General features: G+C 45.5%; 1 protein-coding gene across 1 annotated transcript in view; it reads left to right on the top strand.

Moving 5' to 3' along the window:
- TOX4 (TOX high mobility group box family member 4) overlaps nt 1–20,138 on the top strand; it is a 57,210-nt gene that overhangs the window by 18,842 nt on the left and 18,230 nt on the right. The window contains exons 2-3 of the mRNA XM_082264531.1: nt 636–694; nt 2,857–2,925. Coding sequence (XP_082120657.1) covers nt 668–694; nt 2,857–2,925 — 96 coding nt within the window. The 5' untranslated portion in view covers nt 636–667. The remainder of the gene's footprint in view (nt 1–635; nt 695–2,856; nt 2,926–20,138) is intronic.

The following is a 20,138-nucleotide window of genomic DNA, read 5'->3' as shown; positions in this document are numbered from 1 at the left end:
TATGGAGGCAGATCCGTGTGAAAGAGCCCTAAGGGTTCTTTCACACAGGGCGGACCGTTTTTTTGCTCCGCTCCGGCACTTTTCTTTTTTTTACAGACGCCAATGACACTTGTATCATCCGGTCCGTATGTCCGTTTATCATCCCATCCATTTGCGGATGATAAACGGAGATAATGTATGTCAATGGGATTGCGGATGTCAGCGGATGACACCGCTGACATCCATTTTTGTGTCCTTTCCATTTTTTTAAATGGAAGAAAATTAGGGTTCTGTTCCCTTCCAAAAAACGGAACTGATAGGAAAGGACGCAAATCGGGTATCATCCTCTGACATCCGCAATCCCATTGAAATGCATTATGTCCGTATATCATCCGCAAAAAAATGGGATGAAATGCGGACATACGGAACGCCGTGTGAAAGGACCCTAAGACAACACACTGTATAGGGGTTTTTTTTTTTTCTCTCACAAAATGACACTTCCCTTCAAGTCTCCATCACAACATCTATATCTAATCTTTAAAGAACTACAACAATAAAAAAAACTGACCGACGCTCTTAATTCTTTACACTGTTATAATAATAAAAAATACGCTGTAGCCCCTGTTCACACTGATGCAATTTTTGATGTGTTCCAGAACGCATGGAATCGCAGGACAAGTGAAATACCATGAGTTTCTATGGAAGTCGTTCACATGTATGCAGTGCGAATTCGATGCAATTTTAAAAGGGTCCTGTGCGAGTTTTAGCTCCATAGAGTTGAATGGAAAGCGCATGCAGAAAGCCTATCTGTCCTAAAGTAACATGATTCCAGTACATTTTCTGCCTCCCATCCCGGAGAGAGAGAGATCACACCTGTATCCAAATCGCATCAAAAACTGATTGGAATCACATTTGAACTGCATTTAAAAGCATTGCCACTACCACTGTAGTTTTTTTTTTTTTTTTTTTTTTTTTTTTAAGCCTAACCTAATGTTCTCTCTTTACTTGTCACAACCTCATATTTTAGTGTGTTTTAAAAAAAGAAAAAAAAAAACGCACCTGTAGATGGTATTCGATTTAGTGCATTCTTTTACTAAGAATATAGATTAAACTAGAGGCATTTTGTTTCTTGCGTTTTGGATAGCAGGGTTATACCCCCTGTCAGCTCCTTTTGTTGCCATCTATGTCCCCTTGGGGGAGTTTTCTCTTCATGTTCTGTCCCATAGCCAAAACAGGAAGTTGGAGGAAATTGCTGCAAATGTTGTTGGGGTCCATAGAAATGGTGTCACTATTGGACCATATCGCTGTTCTAGAGACGACCCACATTTTTGAGATTTTACTTTCATTTTCAGGGTTAACAGTAAGTGCCGGTTCACACTAGGTCACTCCGACTTAGGAGACGACCTGTGAAGTCGCGTGCAGCACAACTTGCACGGACTTCTTAAAATGAATGTCAATGCAAGTCGCCTCCAGGTCGCCCCGAAGTAGTACAGAACCCTTTTTCTAAGTCGGAGCGACTTGTGTCGCTCCTATTAGAACGGGTCCTGTACTACTCAATGACCGCGACGGTGCGTGACTTGCCAGGCTGACCAAGTCGCCTGACAAGTCGTATTAGTGTGAACCGGCATTTAACCAGACAAATGGAGAGGGTGTTTCTCTCTAAATGGGACACAGACAGCAATAAAAACCTAACGTGAGTTCTAATCCTCCACTCCATCCAAAAAAAAAAGTTTTAACTTTAGCTATATTTAAATAGTTGCCAAACAACTCCAAGGAATTCTATATGGACACAGTGGAAAGTTTCATAAAACAGTATTACAACAAAGATAGGCCAAGTGGTTTTGAAAGGCCATTATAAGTTGTTGTATGGCTTTACTATTATTTTGGTTAAAAAAAAAAAAAAAAATCTTTGGGTTCCAGGATGGTTTTCTCATTTAGGTCCTCAGACTAAAAGGGTTAAGAACATCTGCATTAGCCATTCACACATTATTTCCAAGGACTTTAAAACCCAAAGGCTTGCCTGCAAAGAGTTATTTACAACTGCTGCTGCACTGACTCTCACCCGCTACCCAGGAGTGCAGGATCAGGTATATGTGTGATCCTGTGCACAGCGGCTGCCATGTAGCAGTATATCATTATAGTATAGTTCTTTATTACTTTTATTCTCAGTTTTAGGTTCCTGTTCAGTACAGTGTGCGTATTTAGCATTATAATTTGTAGGAAAATAAATTGATTGCAGAGCCCTGCTGTGCAGACATGTGACTTCCCTCGATTTCCCTCTGCTTACCTTCCCGAGTGAGTACAGTAGGAGGGGCTCCATTTTTCCTCCGATGAATGCAAGCGTGCAGAAGTGGCTGCACAGCAGGGCTTTGCAAAGAACATATTTGCATTATAATTTTAGGAAAACACACCCTGTACTGAACAAGGACTTAAAACCGAGAAGATCAGTCATTAATGCATGTTTCTTCACAAGCACTGTAGCAGCTGCAGGGAATAGAAATACACAGCCATGAGAGGGGAGAGGAGGAGTTGAGCTCTCACACAGACTACCAAAGGAACGGGGGGGGGGGGGGGGAGGAGATGCAGAGATGATGGAGGCACGTAAACTGACCACGCTATCAAATATTAGTGGCCATGATGAAGGTGGTCAGATTACAGAGGGGAGGGCAGGATCAGCCGCATCTTGTACAACATAGAAAGGGGACATGTCTCGTGCCTTAAAGGGACAGAAGTATTTTTGGTTTTGTTTATAACCACTCTAAATAATACAAATATTATGGTGCATAGATAACCATGGGAGGGGTTTAAACATGTATATTTGTTGTACTGTATTGTTTTTATGCAACATTTTACAATTATCCATATTTTTGTTTGCAGTTTCCAGGGGGTAGTGACAGCTACCTGACCATCACTGGTTCGGGACACCCGTTCCTGACTGGGACAGAGGTAAGTGTGACCTATATTTTTTTTAAAATGGTTCTCATCTAATCGGACTCCTAGCAAATGATCCTCCAATTGACATTCCACGCCTCTCTTAACCGGTTGCCGACTGCGCACAGTATATTTACTGCGGCAGTCATCCCCGGCCAGGCAGAGTGACGTAGATCTACGTCGCTCGCCTGTCACTGGGATTGGAGCCAATAGCGGGCGAGCGCGCACCCGCCTTGGCTCGTTCAGGGAGGAGTGCGGGCGTGTGACCGGCGGACCCAATGTCCGCCGGTCACTCGCCGATCGTCGGTACAGTGGGAGAAAGGCAGAGCGGCTTATGTAAACAAGCCGCCTGTCATTCTCCCCTGTGTAAAAATAGAGATCAGACGGTTCTACTATGTAGAACCGTTGATCTTTGTTTTTACACCAATAGCCATGTCCCACTACAGTTAGAATCACGCCCCTAGGACACACTTAACCCCTCCCTGTCCAATACAGTTAACCCCTTCCCTGCCAGTGTCATTTTTGCAGTAACAGTGCATATATATAGCACTGATTACTGCAGTAATGTCACTGGTACCCCCAAAAGTGTCAAAAATGTCAGTCAAGGGTCCGATCTGTCCGCCGCAATGTCGCAGTACCACAAAAAAAATTGCAGATCGCCGCCATTACTCATTAAAAAAAAAATAAAAAAACACCAAAAATGACAAAAATCTTTCCCTTTGTTAGTAAACGCGATAACTTTTGCGCAAACCAATCAAAATACGCTTTTTGCGTTTTTTTTTTTTTACCAAACATATGTAGCATAAAACAATTTGGCCGAAAATGTTAAAAAATTTTGATTTTTTACATTTTTTGGGGGGGAATTTCATATAAAAAAAAAAGTGAAAAATATTATTTTTGCAAAAATTACGCTTTTTTTTTGTTTATAGCGCATGATCAAAAAATCGCACAGGTGATCAAATAACACCAAAAGAAAGCTCTGTTTGTGGGAAAAAAAGGACGTGAAATTCGTTTAGGTACAGCGTCGCACGACCGCGCAATTGTCTGTTAAAGTCACGCAGTAAAAAATCGCAAAAAAAACCCTGGTCAGGAAGGGGGTAAAATCTTCCGGCGCTTAAGTGGTTAAAGGTTAAGTTCACCTTTGGAAACATGTTACATGTTCAACCCAACGCTGCAGCCGCTGCCCTTGCCCAATATTTTGAGGCAGGGAAAAACCCCACTGCCATTGGGTTTAGGAGCAGTAGTGTTTTGGCAGAAAAATGCTTGACACGTGTAAATGTGCGTAAAAGGGCATTAATGCTAGGTGCGTTTCGTGATTGAGCGTTAAATCATTTTAATGTCCAGCATAAGTTCTAATTCTGACCAGTAAAACGATTTAACACCCAGACGATTGACATGCCTAAACGCATTTACGAAAATGCAGCTTTAGGTGCCTTTTGACACTTTCTCCATCTAGAACGGTGTTCAGAAGAGCTGGGCAAACGCTGGTGTGCATGTAGCCTTTAAAGAGGTTGTAAACCTCCCCTGAACGACATCATGAGCTGGTATGCATCACATAGAACAAAGCCCTTCAAGTGACACCCGCTCACTGCTAAGATGGCTTACATGTTCACATATCTTACTTCTGATTGGCCGGAGCCACTATGACGTCACTCCTGTGCGCATGCCACCGTTCACAGCACAGGGCTCTGAAGGAATGGCACGGGCAGCCATTCCTTCAGAGCGCATGCGCCAGTGATGTCACCAGCTGCATGTAAAGTAAATATCTCCTAAATGGTGTATGTTTAGGAGATATTTACAGCACCAATAGGTAAGCCTTATTATCATAGGCTTCCCTCTGTAACTTTTACCTATAGGTAATTTTTTACTTCCTCTTTAAACATGTATCCCTTTTAAATTATATGTATGTCTTCACACTGGTCTGCTACACTTCTGTTGTGTTAAAAATCTTGTTTGCTGCATTTTTGGTCAATTAAAACAAAAAAGCAGCAAAAACGCACCTCCCTGTTGAAACACATTGAAAATGCTGCAAGAACGCATCAATTGCGCACCTGTGTTAATTTTTTGATGTGGTTTTTGAGTCATGTGACTGAAGAAAAACTGTAAGCACAGTAAAATCGCCAAGAATTTGTGGAAAAATAAAGTGCCTTTTCGGGGCTATTATCAGCACCATTTTTGGCCAATATGTGTCAGCGGCTGAAATTTCGGTGCACCTCTATAAAATAGTATTGTAAAATTTTGTTCTCATTCACGGCATGCTCATGCTGTTTTGGGAAATGGGTAAATCCAAGGGTTTAGTTTAAAGCTTAGTACACACTGCTAGGTCGGAGCTGCTGTAGTGCAGTATACACGGACCGAATGTTGGTTGGTTGGTTTCTATTGATGCGGCCCGACATTCGGCCCATGTGTACAGGGCTTTAGGATAAACTTGCAGTGCTCACAAAATAAGATAAGACTTAAAAAAAATGTTTGCCCTGTTGTTGAGGGGAACAAAGAGCCTCTGACACTCAAAGAACTGTCAGAGGTGATTAAAAAACATTTAGGCCCCGTTCACACTGGGGCGATCCGACTTCCCGGGGCGACCTCCGAGGTCGCGGTGCGAGCAGCGCGCCGCGACCTCGGAGCGGCCGGCACGGACTTCATAACATTGAAGTCTATGACGGTCGCCCCAAAGAAGCTCCAGACCCTTTTTCTATGTCGGAGCGACTTGTGTCGCTCCTATTAGAACGGGTCCGCAGCTTCCCTATGGAAGGCGACATACGGTGACCTGTGAGGCGACCAGGTCGCCTCACAGGTCGCCCCAGTGTGAACGGGGACTTAAGGTTTGTTTCCAATACAGTGAAGCAAAGAACTTAAAGCGATTGTAAATTCTTGTTTTTTTCCCTATAAAAATAACAAACATGTTATGCTTACCTGCTCTGTTGCACTGGATTTGCACAGAGCAGACCGGATCCTCCTCTTTTCGGGTCTTCTGTGCTCCTAGCCCCTCCCTCCTGTTGAGTGCCCCCCCTACAGCAAGCAGCTTGCTATGGTGGCACCCGAGTCGGGTCACAGCTCCGTGTGTCCATTCAGACAGAGCCCCTGGCTAGGTCCCCCTCTCTCCTGATTGGCTAGCTGACTTTGGCACCATTGGATGCTGCTGCTGTGTCTCAGCCAGTCAGGAGGGAGACTCTCGGGCGGCTGAGACCACTCGTGGACATCGCTGGATAGAGAGGGGGCTCAGGTAAGTATTGGGGGGCGGTTGGGGGCTGCTGCATATGGAACGTTTTTTTTTTTGCATAGAATGCATGAAGATATAAAAAAAAAAAAAACCTTCTGACTTTACAACTCCTTTTAAACTGGCCACGGATGGTTTGGATCTTGACTGGTTGAGATTCAATCCACATATGGGCAGGCTGATTGTATCCAAGTCGATCCATTGATTGGATTCCTAGCATGTGTTGCCAGTAATAATCACTGTATTGTGGCAGGGATGGAAGCCAACCTCCCCTCATAATTCTTGCTGTAACCTCCTTCACATTATACAAAAAAATTGGGTTAACTTTGCTGTTTTTGTATATCATTTTTTAATATTTTTTTTTTTTTTTTTTTTTAACATTCCCCCCAAAAAATTGCGTGAATACGATCTGACATAAAATATTGCAATGACCACCATTTTATTCTCTAGGGTCTCTGCCAAAATTGATATATAATGTTTGAGGTTCTAAGTAATTTTCTAGCAAAAAATACTTATTTTAAATTGTAAGCAACAAGTGTCAAAAGGTTTAGGTCTCTTTCACACGGGCGTTCCGTATGTCCATATATCACCCCATCTGTTTGCGGGTGAAATACGGCCATAATGCATGTCAATGGGATTGCGGATGTCAGCGGATAACCATCCGCTGACATCTGATTTGCGTCCTTTCAGTTCTGTTCCATTTTTTGGAACGGAACCGAACCCTATTTTTCTTCCGTTTAAAAAATGGAAAGGACGCAAAATCGGATGTCAGCGGTGTCATCCGCTGACATCCACAATCCCATAGACATACATTATGTCCGTATATTATCCGCAAACGGATGGGATGATATGCGGACATACGGACCGGATGACACAAGTGTCATTCGTGTCTGTAAAAAACGGAGCGCCCGTGTGAAAGAGGCCTTAGACCCCATTCACACTACCGCGACTGGTCAGCCTGACAAGTCGCGGTCCATGCAGTGCTACGGGAACCGTTCTAATAGGAGCCACTCAAGTCGCTCCGACTTAGAAAAAGGGTCGTGTACTACTTCGGGGCGACATCAGAGCGACTTGCATAGACATTCATTATATGAAGTCCGTGCAAGTCGCGCACGCGACTTCACAGGTCGCCCCTGAAGTCGTGCCGCGTTAGTGTGAACCAGCACTTTGTCTTCATCTAAAAGAACGAAATGATACATTGTAAAACATTGTTTGTTTTTACACCGCATTCACACTGCAGCGGCACGACTTCGGGAGCGACCTGTGAAGTCGCCTGCAGCGCGACTTCGGCACGACTTGCGCGGACTTCATAAAATTAATGTCTATGCAAGTCGCTCCAGGTCGCCCCGAAGTAGTACAGGAACCTTTTTCTAAGTCAGAGCGACTTGTGTCGCTCCTATTAGAACCGTTCCTGTACTACACAATGGACTGCGACGGCCCGCGACTTGTCAGGCTGACCAAGTCGCATTAGTGTGAATGGAGTCTTATAGTTCTCCCCAGCCATGGCAATGTTGACAAACAGTTGCCGGAGGCTTTTTTTTTTTTTTCCGTGCAGCTCTACAATTAGCCCCCGTTCACATAGAGGCGACCTGGTCGCCTCACAGGTCGCCGCAGGTCGCCTTCCATAGGGAAGCTGCGGACCCGTTCTAATAGGAGCGACACAAGTCGCTCCGACCTAGAAAAAAGGTCCGGAGCTTCTTTGGGGCGACAAGGAGGCGACCGCCATAGACTTCGCCACCCGAAGTCGGATCGCCCCTATGTGAACGGGGGCTTAAGCAATTTTGTTGCAGAAAATAGTGCAGAATTTATGGCCTTACAAACAGCTGCATACTTATGGTTATGTGAGTACCTTTTTTAGAGCTGAAGTTTAATCTGCTTATATTTTTGTATTTCCTTGTTTCTCCTTTGTCCTCTTATTTATTTTCTATATATATATATATATATATAATATTAAATACATACCTAGTTTTGGACCCAGTAACCCCATTGCCTCATCTTTAGGCCTCATGCACACTGGACATTTTTACATTTTTGGCGTCTTGAGGTTTTTTTTTTTTTCCCCAACAGCCAGTAAAATCCCCAGCATGTTATCCTATGTATCATACACACATAGACTGTAATCAGCAGTTTTTGGCAGGGGTGTTTTCTGGCTGTAAAAACCCCCCAGAACTAGTGGGTTTTAGGAGGCGTTTTTCAGATGTAAAAAACGCTCTAACTCTGATTAAAAGTCTAAAAACCCTGAAAAACTTGGCTATTCGGCATTTATCAATGTTTTTGAGCCATAAGCTTTTGTGGGAATATAGTTTTCCTAAATGCTATAGCTGAAAAAAGCTACTGCAGAAAAATCCTACACAGCTTTATACTGACTTCTGATAACTCCCAGTGTGCATGAGGCCTAAGACCTGGTTCACACTACTCCGACTTGTCAGGTGACTTGGTCACCTGACAAGTAGCGCTCCATTCTGCAATGGAACCGTTCTAATCAGAACGACTCAAGTCACTCCGACTTAGACAAAGGTTCCTGCACTACTTCTGGGCGAAGTCGGAGCGACTTGCATTGACTTCTATTATGAGAAGTCGTTTGCAAGCTGCTATTAAGTCGTGCTGCACGGGCGACTTCATAGTCAGGGAGACTTTGAGTCGCCCCAGTGTGAACCGACTCTAATGCTTCTCTATGTAAATCAGACAAATAATGGCTGGTAGGAGGGGCCGGTAGGGTGCTTTACATAGCTTTCTTAAGTGATACTGAAACCTCTGAAATTTATTTAATGAAAAAGGCGGGTCAGGGACAGTAAAGCCCGGTACACATGGTCTGAAAATCATCCGTTATAGTAGAAACCGGCTGACCTTCGGCCTGGGTACAGCTGCTCGTCTTGCTGAAAAATCAGCAGCTGATTGACATCCAATCAGTGCTTGCAGACAATGGAGGGGGGGGGGTGGGGGGGTTGCTCAAAATCACAGTGGGGAGGTCGCTGTACTAAGATCGCATATTTAGTACAGCAATCTGAGTTGAAGGAAACAAAAACCTAAGGCCCCTTTCCTGACGGACTCCATGGCAGCATACGTTCGGGTAGGCCCCGCCTCCTCTCCTACCTCATAGGACCCCACTCCCATAAATTTTTGCTCCCTTTCAGCATCAGTGTTCCTTTTTCGTCCTCCTCAGTCATACGGTGTATGTTCCTACGATTTTGGTCCTATATATACTGGATGCGGGTATGGGTTGCAGAGCCTCCGCTAAGCCCTGGTTCTTAGCAGGGTATGGAGGGGGCAATAGAAGAGACCCCTTGCAGGAGCTTGGCGGTCCGGCCAAGAGAGCCCAGCTGCTGCGGGTGGCCCATCATTGCCCGAAGATGTAATCTGGTGATGCGTCTCTGGACCTGTCCCTGCTCCGGTCAGGGTGGTAAGCCCTGTTATGGGACCCTTTTTATCTCTATTATGTTGCCTGTGTTTTCATCAGTGTTTACCATGCTGTTTTTAATTAGTTCCTTAAAGCGCTTTACCTGTGTGCAAGTTTCCTTCTGCCCCTCATGGTGTTTCTTAATGATCTGGGGGTATTATGTGCCTTCGGTGTATCCTCCGGTTCTGTAGGGCTTCCTGTTCGGTTCCCATTCACGGCCAATTCCTGGCCGCCGCTTCCGGGTTCCTCAGTGCGTCTGCGCATGCGCAGTAGCGGCCGGAGGATCGGATTCGGTGCGCAGGAGTGACGCGTGACGTCACTCGCGCATGCGCGGTGTCGCTCTAGGGCCGCAAGGCGGCTTATTTAAACGGTCAGCGTTGCCAGATCTGGTCGGAAGGTCGGCGTTTGACAGCCTCCCCCAGTTCTGGTCTCGTTATTGAAGGTAAGGGAACCTGAGCAGTATTTTTTAATAATATGGCTAATTCCCATTGATTGCATGTTGCTTAGCCTGCTGCATCTGTATTTTCTTATCCAGCCTGTATAGAGTCTGCTGCCTTTTTTGTAGCCATGGATGCATCGCCGCCCCCTAGTGGCCAGCCCCCTCATACAAGGTATGTGCTGGGTAGTTCAGGGGGTGGGGTGTCCTGGTGTGTTATTAGCTTCTTGTCTTTCTATGCTATTTTGTCTGTCTCCAGCTCTTCTAGGTCTGATAAGCAGCCCAGCACACGCAGTGAAGACAGTCACTCAAAATCGCATCACCGGCACTCCTCTTCTAAATCCAGACGCAGCTCCCCCCATAGTAGGGGACGCGAGGGCCAGTCTTCTTCATCCAAACGCCCAGATCACTCGGAGCGTCCGCACGGGAAGAAGTGCTGGGGGTGTGGTACCCTTGTGTCAGACGGCTCCTCTCTGTGCAAACCGTGTTATGCCCAAGCTACGGGTGAACGGGAGAGGTCGGATCAACATATTGAAGAGGTAGTACGCAGAGTCCTTAAAGATTCCCTGATGGATCTACATGGACCAAGTACTTCTGCAAGGCCAGCTCACTCTCCTGAGAGAGATCTTCTGGTTCAAGATCCTTTTGAATCTTCCCAGCCCAGCCATCCTTCTGTTCTTCTGTCAGATTCTGAGTCCGATTCAGAGGACTCCGGTACAGGGTTTGAGTTTAACCTCGTCTCCCCTCTAGTAAAGGTGGTGAGGGAAGCCCTTGACTGGGAAGATCCGGCTGTCTCCTCCCCGAAGCAGCGAAAATATTTCAAGCAGTTATGTAAGGAACGCTTGAACTTTCCATTCCTGGGGGAGTTAGGAGATATAATTTCCGAAGAGTGGAGCAAAGTGGAAAGGAAAAATTCCATGACCACAAAGAGGGCGAAGTTGTATCCATTTAAACAAGAAGAGGTGAAACACCTGGAATCTTCTCCCAGTGTGGATGCGGCTGTAATGCGCCTTGTGAAGCATGTCACCCTTCCAATGGAGGATACAGCCTCATTTAAGGATCCGTTAGATAGGAGGATCGATGCTGATCTTAAGCGAGCATACCTTTCAGCCGGTATGGCCTGCAAGCCAGCATTGGCTTTGGCTACAATTTCGAAAGCCATGGAAGTCTGGATCAACTCCTTGGAGGGTACTCTTGGAGGAGTATCGAAGGAAGTGCTCAGGAGCTCCCCAATCCAGGAGCTGAAGATGGCTGCCGGCTTCTTGGGGGAGGCGTCTTTAGACACTGTTCGCCTTTTGGCTCGAATTATGCTGTCTTCTGTTACGGCTAAACGTGCCCTGTGGCTTCGTCCTTGGTTTGCCGATGCTGCTTCCAAACAGGCATGGTGTCGGATTCCCTTTGAGGGTTCTTCCCTCTTTGGGAACAAATTGGATGCAGCCATAACTCGGGCCACGAGCGGAAAATCTGGGTTCCTCCCTCAGGATAAACGCCCAGGCGCTCAGAAGCGCTCCTTTCCAAGGAGACAGAACGCTAATCGTTCTAGGGAAGCGCGCAGCTACAGACCGGGCAAGTCCTACGGAAGAAGCTGGAAGTCAAGGCAATCCACCTTCCAGAAAGGCTCAAAAGGCTCTTCGTCTGGTGACCGGGAGGCCACCAAATCCTTTTGAGGTTGGGCCCGTCCAGGCCTTCCCGGTAGGGGCCAGGTTGCTCCAATTTCGGGATGTCTGGGCGGCCTCAATCCAAGATCCCTGGGTTTTAAATATCGTGTCCCAAGGGCACTCGTGGGTGTTCGACAACGTTCCCAAATCCAGGTTCGTTGCAACCTCACTTCCTCCTTCAGCAGAAAAAAAGAAGGTTCTTCTTGCTTATGTGGACACCTTACTGGCTCAGCGAGCCGTTGTGCCAGTTCCCGAAGCGGAAAGAGGTTTGGGAGTCTATTCACCTCTCTTTCTTGTCCAGAAAAAGAACGGCACCTGGCGCCCGGTAATAGATCTCACATATCTCAACAGATCTATCCGACGGGAAAGATTCAAAATGGAGTCCCTGGTCACAATACAACATTCGGTTCTCCCAGGGGATTGGCTAGCATCGATAGACCTAAAAGATGCGTATTTCCATGTACCTGTGGCAAAAGAATATCATCAGATTCTCCGGTTTGCTGTCGGTCATGCCCACATGCAGTTTACATGTCTTCCCTTCGGGCTCTCAACTTCGCCTCGCACATTCTCCAAGACCTTGTTGGCGGTTGTGGCTCTTATCAGGACCAGAGGTGTCAGATTGCATCATTATCTGGACGATCTCCTTCTTCTGTCCCAGGACAGACTTCAGTTACTCTCACATCTGGAACAGGTGATCTCTACGCTCCAGGAATTCGGGTGGATTCTGAATCTAGAAAAGAGCCATCTGGTGCCAACGCAATCGCTGGTGTTTCTCGGAGCACTATTCAACACGGTGAAGTGCACCATTTCTCTGCCAGAGGAGAAAATCCCAGTAGTTCAGAGCAGGGTGGCTCTCGCTCTTGCTGCCTCCCGTCTCACTGCTCGTCAGTGTCTAAAGGTAGTAGGGACGCTCGTAGCTACCTCCACCCATGGTGAAATGGGCTCTGTGGAAACTGAGACCCTTCCAGAAGGGGTTTCTCCAACAATGGACGACGGAGAACTTGTCACAAGTCATTCACCTGACCCCATTCATGAATGGGTGCCTTCCCTGGTGGTTACGTCGTGCGAATCTAACCAACTGCCACTCAATTGCTCCAATCTCCTGGATTACGATAACCTCCGATGCCAGCAGTACCGGTTGGGGAGCCCAGAAGTCAGAAGTGGCACAAGGCAGATGGAATTTTCCAGGTCACGGAGTGGTGTCCAACATCCTAGAACTACGAGCTGCCCTCAAAGCCCTTCAGGCTTTTCACCATCTGGACAACACCACGGCAGTGGCATACGTCAAGAGGCAGGGAGGAACTCGCAGCATGTCTCTCCTCCAAGAAACAGAGCCGATTATGACATGGGCCCAGCGTCATCTGGCCAATCTTTCAGCGGTCTTTGTTCCGGGAGTGTTGAATGTGGAAGCAGACTTCCTATCCCGATTCCAACTAGACAACAACGAATGGTCCCTCCATCAGGAGGTGTTCAATTGGGTCCTGTCCCTGGGGGTATCGCCAGAAGTGGATTTGTTTGCGAGTCCACGCAACAAGAAGCTTTGGAAGTACTACACAAGGTTCAGAGATCCTCGAGCCTTCGGAGTGGATGCCCTCACGGACAGATGGAACTTCCAGTCTGCTTATGCTTTTCCACCAGTACCAATAGTACTCCAATTCCTGCGGAGACTGAAGATGGAGGAAGTAGAAATTGTAGCAATAATTCCCTTCTGGCCCAACAGGCCCTGGTTTCCCCTGCTGTCCCTTCTCAGCTTCAGGGATCCAATGCCTCTACCTCTCAGGTCGGACCTTCTATCTCAGGGTCCTACTCTGGATCCATGCCCTGCGAGTCTACACCTCAGGGCTTGGTTCTTGAGAGGGGGAGGTTGGAGGCTCTCGGATGCCCAGAAGAGGTGATTCCGACTCTTATGAGTTCAAGAAGAGCTAGCACCAACAGAGTATATGAAAGGATCTGGGCCAGGTTCATAAGTCATCAAGCCCAGAGGTCTGGTCCAGTTGGTACACCTACTATTCAGCAAATCCTGAGTTTCTTGCAATCTGGTCTGGATCTGTCCCTCTCGGTTAGTTCTCTCCGGGTGCAAGTCTCTGCCATTTCAGCCTTCACCGGGATTCAATGGGCAAGTCATCATCTGATTCAACAATTTTTCAAGGGCGCAGTCAGGCTCAGGCCTCAGAGAAGGCCGAAATTCCCAAAGTTGGATCTTCCATTAGTTTTGGACTTTTTCACTTCAAAGGAAGTTGCCTCCATGTCAATTAAGGAGCTTACGTTGAAGACAGCGTTTTTGGTGGCCATTACCTAAGCTAAGAGGGTCTCCGAGATACATAATTTAGGTTGCAAAGAGCCTTTTCTGACCTTCTTTCAGGACAGAGTGGTCCTAATCCCTATGCTGGGGTCAAACCCTAAAGTAACATCTGTTTTCCACGAAAACTCTTACATAGTCCTTCCCACCTTTCAGAACTGATGAGGAATCTTCGGTCCATCCTCTAAACGTGGGCAACACTCTAAGTCAATACTTGGAGTCCACATCCTCCTTCCGCCAATCGGATTTCCTTTTTGTTCTCCATGGCAAAAAGAAAGGAATGGGTGCCTCTTCTAGAGCAGTGGCTGCGTGGATCATCCAGGCTATCCAATGGGCGTATAGAGCAAAGGGCTTGGCTCCTCCAGAGGCGATTACAGCTCACTCTACCAGAAGCATCGCTACGTCTTGGGCAGCTTCCAGACACGTTGCGCCTGATGTGATCTGCAAAGCAGCATCCTGGTCATCTGTCAATACCTTCCTTTCCCATTATTGTATTGAACCTGCTGCCTTATCTTCCGTTAATTTTGGCGTTCAAGTCTTGTCAGTTGACAGTGCCAATTAAAGTTTTCTTTGTTCAGCATCTTCCCACCCGGGAGTGTATAGCGAGTTATTTCCCGAACGTATGCTGCCATGGAGTCTGTCAGGAAAACAGAAAATTGATATCAATACTTACCGTAATTTTCCTTTCCTGATGGACTCCATGGCAGCAGGAGTCCCCTCCCATTTCCTGAGTAGGCTAGTTACAGAACACTGATGCTGAAAGGGAGCAAAGATTTATGGGAGTGGGGTCCTATGAGGTAGGAGAGGAGGCGGGGCCTACCCGAACGTATGCTGCCATGGAGTCCATCAGGAAAGGAAAATTACGGTAAGTATTGATATCAATTTTCCATTTTCACACTGTAGAGTCCATCGGCGGACTCAGTTTTTCTCTGCGGGGGATCGATCCGCCGATCCCCCGATGAGCAGGCAGATGGCAGCTCACAGCACAGAGACACAGCTGTCAGGTCCCCACTGTTCTCTATGGGGGAATTGGATGAGAACGGACCGTCTGTCTGTTCTCATCTGATCTGATCCACTGGACGGATGGAAAATAGGGTTTTCATCCGTCTAGATTTGACGGATTGGATTACTGGGACATGTCTCCACTGACATCCGATGCCCCATAGATATGCATGGGGCATCCGTTCAGATCTGCCAAAAAAAGTGACCGCCTGTGTGAAAGGGGCCTAATGCGTGTGCCAGGCTTTAGAATGGGGAGAAAAAAAAAAGCTAGATGAGGCCAGGCAGTGAGGCATTATCTGACTTGCAGCTTCTAATTCACTCTGTGAAAAGCTTAGCATGTACAGTGAAATCAGAGTAAGCAATTGTAGTAAAGCAGATGAGCCTGTACAACTGTGTCCTAATAGAAATGGGATCTCTTTAAGTCCCATGCACACAGGTTTTTGCAGCTGTTGCTAGGGGTGGCTGACTTTTTTTTTTTTTTTTCTTCTTTTCTCCCTGCCTTTGAATTCCCCTACATGTTGGCCTGTGTCCATGTGCACAAATACTTTTAGCAGCGTATAGAAGCGGGAAAAAAGAACACACTGCAAGTGCGTCCAGGAGCAGCATGGAAAAAACACTTAAAGCGTGTTTAATTGTTTTTCAGTGGTCAAAATAAATGTATTCCGGCCAATGAAATGAATTAAAAGGGGTTGTAAAGTCAGAAGGTGTGTGTTTGTTTTTTTTTTTTTTTTTCTTTTTAAATCTTAATGCAGTCAATGCACTAAGATAAAAAGCCTTCTGTGTGCACCAACCCCCCCCCCCCCCCCCTCCTATAGCTTACCAGAGCCCCCTCAAAGTCAGCCAAAAAGGGAGCGTGGCGGGTCAGAGCTTCAGCTTTGTGTCTGAATGGACACACGGAACTGTGACTTGGCTCGGGTGCCCCCATAGCAAGCTACTTGCTGTGGGGGGCACTCAAAGGGAGGGGCCAAGAGGTCAGAAGAGGAACCCGAGAAGAGGAGAATCTGGGCTGCTCTGTGCAAAAACCAATTGCACAGGGCAGGTAAGTATAACATGTTTGTTATTTTTATTGAAAAAAAAAAGAGACTTTACAATCACTTTAATGCCCAAGCACTTGACGCCAGTAAGCTCACCTTAACGTGTTACACACTTTTTCAAGCACTTGGTGTTTTTTCTGGCATAACGCTGCTGTCAGAAAAGCTTTTAGGAGAGTTTCCAAAAGTGTTCTGTGTGCATGAACCCGAAATGTGAGTAAGCGGGGCATGTAACCATTAAAATATTTGCGTAAATCCTTTTTTTTTTTTTGCCATGAATAAAAACTCTATCCTGTAGCATGTCCGCTGTAATAGTTGTATGAATTGGCAGGAGCTGGGGAGTGATACAAACTAGATTGCATTTAGATTGTTGCAGTTTTATGCAATAGCATGGATTTAAAAAGTATCCAGCTAAAACAATATATTGTATGTGGTTCCAGAAGAGCTATAGGATTGGATATTTTCTGGTAAGGAAAGAGGAAGTGTTAGCAGATAAGTTGCAATGAATGTGTAACGAGCTGATTGGACAGGTCATGTGAGCAGACAGAACACTGTGTAGAAGAATTAGGGAAGTAGCCTTCAGGAAAGGGTAAGCAGACAAAACAACTCGGAAGAAGCAAGCTTTAGGTAAGCCTTCGTTCTGTTTTATTTCAGATGTATTCAAAATCATTAAGCTGATTTCAGTGGAATAATGTTATGCCAGAATTACAAAATTCAGCACTGTTTAAAGAAATCTTTAGTAAGATGATTACAGTGCGTTTGTTTTGTAAATCCACACATGACTGTGACTCAATATAAATGGTTGTTGTAAATGACTGTTCTATGGAGAAAACAAAGCGCACTGGTGTATAGCTTTCCATACAAGTTGTGGAAGCGACATGTTTCTCTATGATTGATTAACTTTAAAGATAATCCTGTTCAGAGCTTGTACTAATTAAAGTCTAAGTGCAGCAAAAATAAAAACAGAAAAACACAAGTACATATTCTACTGACTGCAAGTTATGTCCCATTTGGGGGTGCGTTTTTTTTTTTTTTTGCCTGCTCTTAATTTAATTTTGCTCTTTTAATTTAAAACTATAGTTTTTACCTGAGAGATGGAAAGCAGCAGGAAGATTGTATTTTATGGATACTGTTGGGCTTAATCCGAAGACTAACAGAGATAGAGATATAGATATATATATATATATCTATATCTCTATCTATCTCTCTATGTGTGTGTTTTTGACTTTTTAATTCATATCATATATGAATTTATTGCCGGCCATGATTGGCACCTTTAGCACAAAAAAAGCTCAAGAAAAATGTATCCCTTAAAATTGTATGTATGCCTTCACACTGGTCTGTTGTGGTGTAAAACATCTTGCTTGCTGCATTTTTGGTCAGTTAAAAAAACTGCACCAAAAATGCACCTCTTTGTTGAAATGCATCAATAATGCACCCGTGTTACGCTTTTGATGCAGTTTTTGAGCCACTAGAACCACAGTAGTTCAGTGGTGAAATTGCGTGCCTTTTTGGCACCTTATCAGCACCTTTTTCTCTTAGCAAAGTGTTAATAACACATTTTTAGGCGAAATTTAATTTTGGGTATCTCTTAGAGGATACTAAAACCTGGTACACACTAGGAGTGTGTGTTGTGTTTTTTTTTCTGTTTAACCCAGTGGGCTAAACGAAGAGGGTGGGGGGGGGGGGGGAGGCTCGGGAGGAGCCACTGTACTATCTTTTTTAAATTTCTTTATTGAGAACAAAGCACCGTACAAAAAGGCAGTAGGAGGACGGGAACAAAGTCACTCCAGTTAACAGAAAAAGTCAACAGTGAAATACAGCAGCAGTCAGGCACGAAAGTGAACATGGTGGTAACAAATACGCAGTGACCGTGTACAGATCTATGCAGGTGCCTCATGAGAACAATCTGCAAGCCACTGTACTATCTGATGTTGGCACAGCTATTGTGTTCTGACAGGAGCGTGGCCCTCCAAGAACATTTTCTGGTCAGTGCTTCCAGCTCTCCAATGGGTTGCGGTTGGCAGCCCTTTTTTTTGGTCATGCCCCTTCAACAGAAGCCAGCATATGTGCCGAATGCCAGCCATTTTCTATTGAACTGGCCCATACCGCCCGATATTTGGCCTGTGTACTACCCCTAAGGAAAGGAGGTTGTCTACTCTTACTGCATTATCTTGAATGTAAAATAAGCAGAAAGTCCCATCATGACAGTTGTACTGGGCAGGCAAAAGTGGGAGCCTGGTTACACAGACCAAATGTTTGTTCAGTTTTGGGAGGATGATGAACAAGTTTTCCTGTATAGCTCCTATAAAGAATTAACAAAGCCTGTACTTTGTTTTTGCTAACGTTTTCTCATTTTAGTTAACGGCACATTTATGTATCCAATGCTTTATATTGGCGGCACAAAACCGGTTTTCTTTGAGCCTAAAAGTGCGTGAACATTCCCAAAAATTGGGGCTTATGTTTAATGGCTTTGGACTTGTGCTGATGGCATTCGCTTGAAACCATTCTGAGATTATTCAGAAGCCATTGACAAATGTGTTGACCCTTCTGACTGGCTTCAAGCAGGTTTTCCATGCCTGTAGACTTGTATGGGCTTCCCATCGATACATCTTTAGGGTTAAGGAAAACCCCTAAATCTAAACCCCTCAAAGTCTTTTGCCATTTTACTGTCCTTAAATTTGGTGGCTGCATTAGTTTTCTTAGACAGTCTTTTTTTTTTTTTTTTTTTTATATACCTGTGCCTGTTTTAATCTGACTGCATTTTGACAGTGCACTGGAGCGGACCCGTGATGACTCTATGGGCGGCTGGATGGAAATGGATTACATCAGGCTACCTCCAATCCTTGACTTTTTTTTTTTGATCCAAAATGTTTTAATTTTTTATTTTTTTTTGTGCTATGTCAGCCCATTCAAAGCCCCCACATAGCACTTCTGATCAGGTTCATCTGAAAAACACAGTCAGACCTAATCGTAATCTGTTTTGTATACCAAGGTATTGGGGCTCCTAGAATTTCATTCTATTAAATGAGCATCCAAGGAGACATGGATGCTGCTTTTGTTGAACACTGCTTCTGAAATTGCTAGCTGCTTGAATATATTGAGTTGCTGATCTGGAAAAAGTAGATCTTAAGTCCTTTTTTATATGCATTTTATTCCACATACCTAATGTACATTCTTCCCATGGTGTGGTGACTTAAGCCAGCCATAGACGATTCAAATCTCGGCCGGTTTAACAAGGACCGCCCAAGATTCTAATCATGTATGAGCATGTTGGATCAATAAGGCAATTATTGCCAGCGGCTACAGCCCCTTGCTATAATTAGGGACACTGACTGTATTGATGGGCAAATCGAGTGACAATCTGTGTTTGCAGGAAACAATATCGCACCATCTATGGCCAGTTTTAGAATTTACTAAAGCCAGTGTGTCAGCAGAACAGCCAGGCAGCTAGCATTTTCAGGTCAGCAAAAGCATGTCCCCTTACTTCTCTCACAATAGGTTTATTTTAAAGGGCTTGTTAAAACCAGGACCACTTTTTTTTTTTTTTTGCCTATGTCAACAAGGTAAATCACCTGACTATTTCTTGTATCTTTTAGCGCCGGTGTTCCGTGAGAATTACCTACCCGTGGGAAAAACCTACCCCCGTCACTTCCGGTTCACGGCAGTCTGTGTAACGCGAGCAGTTACATTAAAACAGCTGTGCTGCACTATGAGTCATCTCCGCTCCTGTCCCGGTCACTTCCCTGCTCTCGGCTACTAAATATAAAAGCGGCGGCGGCTGTATGAAAAGATAAATCACGGAGCCGCCAGCCGCTTTTATATTTACTAGCCAAGATCAGGGAAGTGACCGGGACAGGAGCGGAGATGACTCATAGTGCAGCACGGCTATTTTATGTCACCGCCGCGTCGGTAGGTTTTTTTTAACGGACACCGAGATCGTTTCAGACTAGTGCGCATGCGCACTAGTCTGATCCTCAGCTCTTCTATTAGGTATCCGGGGATCTGAGCATGCGCACTGCTGCGCTGCTCAGCTGTTCCTGCCCGGAAGTGACCAGGGGTAGGTTTTTCTCACGGGGTAGGTAATTCTCACGTTACACCGGTTCACACTGCAGCGACGCTACTTCGCACCGCGACCTCGGAGCGGCCGCCACGGACTTCATAACATTGAAGTCTATGGCGGTCGCC

Source organism: Pelophylax lessonae (assembly GCF_965119305.1).
Source record: "Pelophylax lessonae genome assembly, chromosome: 1".
NCBI classification, from domain to species: domain Eukaryota; kingdom Metazoa; phylum Chordata; class Amphibia; order Anura; family Ranidae; genus Pelophylax; species Pelophylax lessonae.
The sequence above is the reverse complement of the archived record's forward strand: the minus strand, read 5'-3'. Positions and strand labels throughout refer to the sequence as shown.